The 10,000-nt window shown below is 50.6% G+C and overlaps 1 protein-coding gene across 1 annotated transcript in view; it reads left to right on the top strand.

Moving 5' to 3' along the window:
* Positions 1-10,000, top strand: part of LOC124032132 (CD82 antigen-like) — a 61,578-nt gene that overhangs the window by 44,066 nt on the left and 7,512 nt on the right. Inside the window, exons 4-6 of the mRNA XM_046344265.1 lie at positions 2,662-2,786; positions 6,319-6,393; positions 7,837-7,935. Of these exons, the coding sequence (XP_046200221.1) occupies positions 2,662-2,786; positions 6,319-6,393; positions 7,837-7,935 (299 nt within the window). The remainder of the gene's footprint in view (positions 1-2,661; positions 2,787-6,318; positions 6,394-7,836; positions 7,936-10,000) is intronic.

The following is a 10,000-nucleotide window of genomic DNA, read 5'->3' as shown; positions in this document are numbered from 1 at the left end:
GTTCGGGTGGTTGATGTCCTTGATGATCTTTATGGCCTTCCTGTAACAACGGGTGGTGTAGGTGTCCTGGAGGGCAGGTAGTTTGCCCCCGGTGATGCGTTGTGCAGTCCTCACTACCCTCTGGAGAGCCTTACGGTTGAGGGCGGAGCAGTTGCCGTACCAGGCGGTGATACAGCCCGCCAGGATGCTCTCGATTGTGCATCTGTAGAAGTTTGTGAGTGCTTTTGGTGACAAGCCGAATTTATTCAGCCTCCTGAGGTTGAATAGGCGCTGCTGCGCCTTCTTCACGACGCTGTCAGTGTGAGTGGACCAATTCAGTTTGTCTGTGATGTGTATGCCGAGGAACTTAAAACTAGCTACCCTCTCCACTACTGTTCCATCGATGTGGATAGGGGGTGTTCCCTCTGCTGTTTCCTGAAGTCCACAATCATCTCCTTAGTTTTGTTGACGTTGAGTGTGAGGTTATTTTCCTGACACCACACTCCGAGGGCCCTCACCTCCTCCCTGTAGGCCGTCTCGTCGTTGTTGGTAATCAAGCCTACCACTGTTGTGTCGTCCGCAAACTTGATGATTGAGTTGGAGGCGTGCGTGGCCACGCAGTCGTGGGTGAACAGGGAGTACAGGAGAGGGCTCAGAACGCACCCTTGTGGGGCCCCCGTGTTGAGGATCAGCGGGGAGGAGATGTTGTTGCCTACCCTCACCACCTGGGGCGGCCCGTCAGGAAGTCCAGTACCCAGTTGCACAGGGCGGGGTCGAGACCCAGGGTCTCGAGCTTGATGACGAGCTTGGAGGGTACTATGGTGTTGAATGCCGAGCTGTAGTCGATGAACAGCATTCTCACATAGGTATTCCTCTTGTCCAAGTGGGTTAGGGCAGTGTGCAGTGTGGTTGAGATTGCATCGTCTGTGGACCTATTTGGGCGGTAAGCAAATTGGAGTGGGTCTAGGGTGTCAGGTAGGGTGGAGGTGATATGGTCCTTGACTAGTCTCTCAAAGCACTTCATGATGACGGAAGTGAGTGCTACGGGGCGGTAGTCGTTTAGCTCAGTTACCTTAGCTTTCTTGGGAACAGGAACAATGGTGGCCCTCTTGAAGCATGTGGGAACAGCAGACTGGTGTAGGGATTGATTGAATATGTCCGTAAACACACCGGCCAGCTGGCCTGCGCATGCTCTGAGGGCGCGGCTGGGGATGCCGTCTGGGCCTGCAGCCTTGCGAGGGTTAACACGTTTAAATGTCTTACTCACCTCGGCTGCAGTGAAGGAGAGACCGCATGTTTCCGTTGCAGGCCGTGTCAGTGGCACTGTATTGTCCTCAAAGCGGGCAAAAAAGTTATTTAGTCTGCCTGGGAGCAAGACATCCTGGTCCGTGACTGGGCTGGATTTCATCTTGTAGTCCGTGATTGACTGTAGACCCTGCCACATGCCTCTTGTGTCTGAGCCATTGAATTGAGATTAGCATGTGGCCTGGTTTCAGTGAGTGATGTTGTAGCCTGGTTTCAGTGAGTGATGTTGTAGCCTGGTTTCAGTGAGTGATGTTGTAGCCTGGTTTCAGTGAGTGATGTTGTAGCCTGGTTTCAGTGATGTTGTAGCCTGGTTTCAGTGAGTGATGTTGTAGCCTGGTTTCAGTGAGTGATGATGTAGGGTGAATGTAGCCTGTAGCCTGGTTTCAGTGAGTGATTTTGTAGCCTGGTTTCAGTGAGTGATGTTGTAGCCTGGTTTCAGTGAGTGATGATGTAGAGGGAATGTAGCCTGTAGCCTGGTTTCAGTGAGTGATTTTGTAGCCTGGTTTCAGTGAGTGATGTTGTAGCCTGGTTTCAGTGAGTGGTGTTGTAGCCTGGTTTCAGTGAGGGATGTTGTAGCCTGGTTTCAGTGAGTGGTGTTGTAGCCTGGTTTCAGTGAGTGATATGTCCTGGTTTCAGTGATGTAGTAGCCTGTTTTCAGTGAGTGATGTTGTAGCCTGGTTTCAGTGAGGGATGTTGTAGCCTGGTTTCAGTGAGTGATGTTGTAGCCTGGTTTCAGTGAGTGATGTTGTCGCCTGGTTTCAGTGAGTGAATTTGTAGCCTGGTTTCAGTGAGTGATGTTGTAGCCTGGTTTCAGTGAGTGGTGTTGTAGCCTGGTTTCAGTGAGGGATGTAGTAGCCTGGTTTCAGTGAGTGGTGTTGTAGCCTGGTTTCAGTGAGTGATGTTGTAGCCTGGTTTCAGTGAGTGATGTTGTAGCCTGGTTTCAGTAAGTGATGTTGTAGCCTGGTTTCAGTGAGTGATTTTGTAGCCTGGTTTCAGTGAGTGATGTTGTAGCCTGGTTTCAGTGAGTGATGTTGTAGCCTGGTTTCAGTGAGGGATGTAGTAGCCTGGTTTCAGTGAGTGATGTGTCCTGGTTTCAGTGAGTGATGTTGTAGCCTGGTTTCAGTGAGTGATGTGTCCTGGTTTCAGTGATGTTGTAGCCTGGTTTCAGTGAGTGATGTTGTAGCCTGGTTTCAGTGAGTGATGTTGTAGCCTGGTTTCAGTGAGTGATGTTGTAGTCTGGTTTCAGTGAGTGATGTTGTAGCCTGGTTTCAGTGAGTGGTGTTGTAGCCTGGTTTCAGTGAGTGATGTTGTAGCCTGGTTTCAGTGAGTGGTGTTGTAGGGTGAATGTTAACCTGTTTATGTACATCTTCTCTACAGAGGAGTCCTCCACCACTCTGAAAGTGGCGTCCTATATTCTGATCACTGTGGGTTCTCTCTCCATGGTTATGGGTTTCCTGGGCTGTATAGGAGCCATCTACGAGATACGCTGCCTGCTGGGCCTAGTGAGTAAACACACATCCACACTGCTAAAACACTCAACCGAAAGCTCCCTCCCCCCACCTACCCCCTCCCCACAACCCCCTGCTGTCAAAGAGGCTTGTTCCTGCACCACAACGCTGTGAAGGTTGAGCAGGATGTAGAGTCTGTTTTGATGTTATGTCACGAGGCTCTAAGCTGCTGCAGTATTCTCTCTGATTTGTAGCTAAGATATTCAACTGGTGTTGAAAAGGACCCGGCTAGGTTCTTCCTCAGCGTTAGAACTAGACTACAAGCTCATGCTGCTGCTTGGTCCAATGAGGTTGGATTCTTAGAATAACACCATCTTCCTGTCTGACTACGTATGTCGTCAACAGCAGCCGTGTGGATTATTAATGTGAGGAGGTTAAAATAGAGGGGTGAGGGGGTTAAAATAGAGGGATGAGGGGGTTAAAATAGAGGGGTGAGGGGGTTAAAATAGAGGGGTGAGGGGGTTAAAATAGAGGGGTGAGGGGGTTAAAATAGAGAGGGGTGAGGGGGTTACATAGAGAGGGGTGAGGGGGTTACATAGAGAGGGGTGAGGGGGTTACATAGAGAGGGGTGAGGGGGTTACATAGAGAGGGGTGAGGAGGTTACATAGAGAGGGGTGAGGAGGTTAAAATGGAGGGGTGAGGAGGTTGCATAGAGAGGGGTGAGGAGGTTGCATAGAGAGGGGTGAGGAGGTTGCATAGAGAGGGGTGAGGAGGTTGCATAGAGAGGGGTGAGGAGGTTGCATAGAGAGGGGTGAGGAGGTTGCATAGAGAGGGGTGAGGGGGTTACATAGAGAGGGGTGAGGAGGTTACATAGAGTTACATAGAGGGTGAGGAGGTTACATAGAGAGGGGTGAGGAGGTTACATAGAGAGGGGTGAGGAGGTTACATAGAGAGGGGTGAGGAGGTTACATAGAGAGGGGTGAGGAGGTTACATAGAGAGGGGTGAGGAGGTTAAAATGGAGGGGTGAGGAGGTTGCATAGAGAGGGGTGAGGAGGTTGCATAGAGAGGGGTGAGGAGGTTGCATAGAGAGGGGTGAGGAGGTTGCATAGAGAGGGGTGAGGAGGTTGCATAGAGAGGGGTGAGGAGGTTGCATAGAGAGGGGTGAGGAGGTTGCATAGAGAGGGGTGAGGAGGTTACATAGAGAGGGGTGAGGAGGTTACATAGAGAGGGGTGAGGAGGTTAGAGAGAGAGGGGTGAGGAGGTTAGAGAGAGAGGGGTTAGGAGGTTAGAGAGAGAGGGTTGAGGAGGTTAGAGAGAGAGGGGTGAGGAGGTTAGAGAGAGAGGGGTGAGGAGGTTACATAGAGAGGGGTGAGGAGGTTACATAGAGAGGGGTGAGGAGGTTAAAATGGAGGGGTGAGGAGGTTGTATAGAGAGGGGTGAGGAGGTTGTATAGAGAGGGGTGAGGAGGTTACATAGAGAGGGGTGAGCAGGTTAAAATGGAGGGGTGAGGAGGTTAAAATGGAGGGGTGAGGAGGTTAAAATGGAGGGGTGAGGAGGTTAAAATGGAGGGGTGAGGAGGTTAAAATGGAGGGGTGAGGAGGTTAAAATGGAGGGGTGAGGAGGTTAAAATGGAGGGGCGAGGAGGTTAAAATAGAGGGGCGAGGAGGTTAAAATAGAGGGGCGAGGAGGTTACATAGAGAGGGGTGAGGGGGTTACATAGAGAGGGGTGAGGAGGTTGCATAGAGAGGGGTGAGGAGGTTGCATAGAGAGGGGTGAGGAGGTTGCATAGAGAGGGGTGAGGAGGTTGCATAGAGAGGGGTGAGGAGGTTAAAATGGAGGGGTGAGGAGGTTAAAATAGAGAGGGGCGAGGAGGTTAAAATAGAGAGGAGGTTAAAATAGAGAGGGGCGAGGGGGTTAAAATAGAGAGGGGTGAGGGGGTTACATAGAGAGGGGTGAGGGGGTTAAAATGGAGGGGCGAGGAGGTTACATAGAGAGGGGTGAGGGGGTTACATAGAGACGGGTGAGGAGGTTACATAGAGAGGGGTGTGGAGGTTAAAATGGAGAGGGGTGAGGAGGTTAGAGAGAGAGGGGTGAGGAGGTTAGAGAGAGAGGGGTGAGGAGGTTAGAGAGAGAGGGGTGAGGAGGTTGTATAGAGAGGGGTGAGGAGGTTGTATAGAGAGGGGTGAGGAGGTTGTATAGAGAGGGGTGAGGAGGTTGTATAGAGAGGGGTGAGGAGGTTGTATAGAGAGGGGTGAGGAGATTAAAATAGAGGGGTGAGGAGATTAAAATAGAGGGGTGAGGAGATTAAAATAGAGGGGTGAGGAGGTTGCATAGAGAGGGGTGAGGAGGTTGCATAGAGAGGGGTGAGGAGGTTGCATAGAGAGGGGTGAGGAGGTTGCATAGAGAGGGGTGAGGAGGTTGCATAGAGAGGGGTGAGGAGGTTAAAATAGAGGGGTGAGGAGGTTAAAATAGAGGGGTGAGGAGGTTAAAATGTGGGGGGGAAGGGAGGTTAGAGAGAGAGGGGTGAGGAGGTTAAAATAGAGAGGGGTGAGGAGAATACTCTACCAAAACCTAAACACAGAATTAGTTGAATCCGAGAAGTTCAATGTTCTTCAGTCTGATATCCTCTGTAGAACATAACGTTGGCTGTGTTCATGCTAACTAATGTAGAACATAACGTTGGCTGTGTTCATGCTAACTAATGTAGAACATAACGTTGGCTGTGTTCATGCTAACTAATGTAGAACATAACGTTGGCTGTGTTCATGCTAACTAATGTAGAACATAACGTTGGCTGTGTTCATGCTAACTAATGTAGAACATAACGTTGGCTGTGTTCATGCTAACTAATGTAGAACATAACGTTGGCTGTGTTCATGCTAACTAATGTAGAACATAACGTTGGCTGTGTTCATGCTAACTAATGTAGAACATAACGTTGGCTGTGTACATGCTAACTAATGTAGAACATAACGTTGGCTGTGTTCATGCTAACTAATGTAGAACATAACGTTGGCTGTGTTCATGCTAACTAATGTAGAACATAACGTTGGCTGTGTTCATGCTAACTAATGTAGAACATAACGTTGGCTGTGTTCATGCTAACTAATGTAGAACATAACGTTGGCTGTGTTCATGCTAACTAATGTAGAACATAACGTTGGCTGTGTTCATGCTAACTAATGTAGAACATAACGTTGGCTGTGTTCATGCTAACTAATGTAGAACATAACGTTGGCTGTGTTCATGCTAACTAATGTAAATGTAGAACATAACGTTGGCTGTGTTCATGCTAACTAATGTAGAACATAACGTTGGCTGTGTTCATGCTAACTAATGTAGAACATAACGTTGGCTGTGTTCATGCTAACTAATGTAGAACATAACGTTGGCTGTGTTCATGCTAACTAATGTAGAACATAACGTTGGCTGTGTTCATGCTAACTAATGTAGAACATAACGTTGGCTGTGTTCATGCTAACTAATGTAGAACATAACGTTGGCTGTGTTCATGCTAACTAATCCATCTTGTTGTTTCAAACTGTTATGATGAACCTCTAAAATGTTCTGTCTGTCCGTCCCCAGTACTTCACCTGCCTCCTGCTCATCCTCATCGCCCAAGTTACAGCTGGCGTGCTCATCTACTTCCAGAGAGACAGAGTGAGTTCTACCTCCTTCTCCCCCCCCTCTACTTCATCTACATTCCTTCCAGAGAGACGGGATGAGTGTCCTCTCTCCCCCCACCTTCTCCTCCCTCCTCCTTCTCCTCCCTCCTCCTCCTTCTCCTCCCTCCTCCTCCTTCTCCTCCCTCCCCCTCCTTCTCCTCTCTCCCCCACCTTCTCCTCCCTCCTCCTCCTTCTCCTCCCTCCTCCTCCTTCTCCTCCCTCCTCCTCCTTCTCCCATTTCTGTTCTTCCTATCCACTCTCTCCCCCTCCTTCTCCTCCCTCCTCCTCCCTCCTCCTCCTTCTCCTCCCTCCTCCTCCTTCTCCTCCCTCCTCCTCCTTCTCCTCCCTCCTCCTCCTTCTCCCATTTCTGTTCTGTCCTATCCACTCTCTCCCCCTCCTTCTCCTCCCTCCTCCTCCTTCTCCTCCTCCTCCTCCTTCTCCTCCCTCCTCCTCCTTCTCCTCCCTCCTCCTCCTTCTCCCATTTCTGTTCTGTCCTATCCACTCTCTCCCCCCACCTTCTCCTCTCTCCCCCCACCTTCTCCTCCCTCCTCCTCCTTCTCCTTCTCCTCCCTCCTCCTCCTTCTCCTCCCTCCTCCTCCTTCTCCCATTTCTGTTCTGTCCTATCCACTCTCTCCCCCTCCTTCTCCCCCTCCTTCTCCTCCCTCCTCCTCCTTCTCCCATTTCTGTTCTGTCCTATCCACTCTCTCCCCCTCCTTCTCCTCCCTCCTCCTCCTTCTCCCATTTCTGTTCTGTCCTATCCACTCTCTCCCCCTCCTTCTCCTCCCTCCTCCTCCCTCCTCCTCCTTCTCCTCCCTCCTCCTCCTTCTCCCATTTCTGTTCTGTCCTATCCACTCTCTCCCTTCTCTCCTTTTTGTCCCTCACTCTCCTCTGCCTGCCCCCCCCCCCTCCCCACTCTCCCTCCCACTCCCCCCTTTCTTGGCCTCTCACCACAGCTGGGACATACCCACCCTTCCCTTCCTAGACAGCTGTCTGACTGAGACCTGCTGGGAATCCACATGCCCTGTGATGGAATCATAGAAAAGTAGCCAGTCAGCCAGCCAGCCAGCCAGCCAGTCAGTCAGCAGGCAGCCAGCCTGTCAGTCAGTCAGCAGTCAGCCAGCCAGTCAGCCAGCCAGCCAGTCAGTCAGCCAGCCTGTCAGTCAGTCAGTCAGCCCAGCCAGTCAGCCAGCCAGCCAGCCAGTCAGCCAGTCAGCCAGCCAGCCAGTCATCCAGCCAGCCAGTCAGCCAGCCAGTCAGCCAGTCAGCCAGCCAGTCAGCCAGTCAGCCAGTCAGCCAGCCAGTCAGCCAGCCAGTCAGTCAGCCAGTCAGTCAGCCAGCCAGCCAGTCAGCCAGTCAGCCAGTCAGTCAGCCTGTCAGAAGTGTTTTCCAGTAGCGCTGGCTGTTCGGCTATACTCATTCTTCCCTGTCTCTTCCCCAGCTGCAACAGGAGATGTCCACCATCGTCAAGGGGATGCTGGTCAACTACACTGGTCAGAACAGGACCACAGAACATTCCTGGGACTATGTACAGAGGACGGTAAGTAGCTGGACCTGCCTTTGTTTGAACAAGGTTTCTATTTTTAGCTTTTTATCCAAAGCGACTTACAGTCATGTGTCGTATGGGTGGTCAGTAATATCACTGTGCGACTTACAGTTTATTGAACCCACTACCCTGGCGGTCTGTCTAAAAACACAAGCAGTCTCATAGCGTTGTTTATTTTTATTTATTTTTTGTTGTTGAATTTGACCCCTTTTTCTCCCCAATTTCGTGGTTTCCAATTGTTAGTAGTTACTATGTTGTCTCATCGCTACAACTCCCGTACGGGCTCGGGAAAGACGAAGGTCGAAAGCCATGCGTCCCCCGAAACACAAGCCGCACTTCTTAACACAGCGCTCATCCAACCCGGAAGCCAGCCGCACCAATGTGTCAGAGGAAACACGGTGCACCTGGCTACCTGGTTAGCGCGCACTGCGCCCGGCCTGCCACAGGAGTCGCTAGTGCGCGATGAGACAAGGATATCCCTACCGGCCCAACCCTCCCTAACCCGGGCGACGCTGGGCCAATTGTGTGTCGCCCCATGGACCTCCCGGTCGCTGCCGGCTGCTACAGAGCCTGGGCGTGAACCCAGAGTCTCTGGTGGCACAGCTAGCCAGCAGTGCCCTAGACCACTGCTCCACCCTCATAGCGCTGTTTGTCCCACTCTGTCCATTGGAACTTCCCTTGTTTATTTGTTCTTCTTCTGTCTCCCCTGCCAAGCATCAACACGGTCTATTTCAGCAAACAATTAGTAATTGTTTCATATTAATCATGCTTTCTCTCCCTCTTCCTCACTCTCTTTCTCTCTCTCCCTCTTTCTCTCTCTCACTCTCTTTCTTTCTCTCTCTCCCTCTTTCTCACTCTCTTTCTCACTCTCCCTCTTTCTCTCCCTCTTCTCTTTCTCTCCCTCTTTCTCTCCCTCTTTCTTTCTCTCTCTCCCTCTTTCTCACTCTTTCTCACTCTCCCTCTTTCTCACTCTCTTTCTCACTCTCTTTCTCTCTCTCTCTCTTTCTCACTCTCTTTCTCTCTATCTTTCTCACTCTCTTTTTCTCTCTCTTTCTCTCCTTCTTTCTCTCCCTCTTTCTCTCTCTTTGTCTCTCTCTTTCTCTCCCTCTTTCTCTTTCTCCCTCTTTCTCTTTCTCTCCCACTTTCTCTCCCTCTTCCTCTCCCCCTTTCTCTCCCTCCTTCTCTTTCTCTCCCTCTTTCTCTTTCTCTTTATCTCCCTCTTCTCTGTCTCTCCCTCTTCTCTTTCTCTCCCTCTTCTCTTTCTCTCCCTCTTCTCTTTCTCTCCCTCTTCTCTTTCTCTCCCTCTTCTCTTTCTCTCCCTCTTCTCTTTCTCTCCCTCTTCCTCTCCCCCTTTCTCTCCCTCCTTCTCTTTCTCTTTCTCTCCCTCTTTCTCTTTCTCTCCCTCTTCTCTTTCTCTCCCTCTTTCTCCCCCTCTTTCTCTCCCTCTTTCTCTTTCTCTCCCTCTTTCTCTCCCTCTTCTCTTTCTCTCCCTCTTTCTCTTTCTCTCCCTCTTTCTCTCCCCCTTTCTCTCCCTCTTTCTCTTTCTCTCCCTCTTTCTCTCCCTCTTTCTCTTTCTCTCCCTCTTTCTCCCCCTCTTTCTCTCCCTCTTTCTCTTTCTCTCCCTCTTTCTCTCCCTCTTTCTCTTTCTCTCCCTCTTTCTCTCCCCCTTTCTCTCCCTCTTTCTCTTTCTCTCCTCTTTCTCTCCCTCTTTCTCTTTCTCTCCCTCTTTCTCTCCCTCTTCTCTTTCTCTCCCTCTTTCTCTTTCTCTCCCTCTTTCTCTCCCCCTTTCTCTCCCTCTTTCTCTCTTCCCTCTTTCTCTCCCTCTTTCTCTTTCTCTCCCTCTTTCTCCCCCTCTTTCTCTCCCTCCTTCTCTTTCTCTCCCTCTTTCTCCCCCTCTTTCTCTCCCTCTTTCTCTTTCTCTCCCTCTTTCTCTCCCTCTTCTCTTTCTCTCCCTCTTTCTCTTTCTCTCCCTCTTTCTCTCCCCCTTTCTCTCCCTCTTTCTCTTTCTCTCCCCCTTTCTCTCCCTCTTTCTCTTTCTCTCCCTCTTTCTCTCCCCCTT

This window comes from Oncorhynchus gorbuscha, linkage group LG01 (assembly GCF_021184085.1).
Source record: "Oncorhynchus gorbuscha isolate QuinsamMale2020 ecotype Even-year linkage group LG01, OgorEven_v1.0, whole genome shotgun sequence".
NCBI lineage: Eukaryota > Metazoa > Chordata > Actinopteri > Salmoniformes > Salmonidae > Oncorhynchus > Oncorhynchus gorbuscha.
The sequence above is the reverse complement of the archived record's forward strand: the minus strand, read 5'-3'. Positions and strand labels throughout refer to the sequence as shown.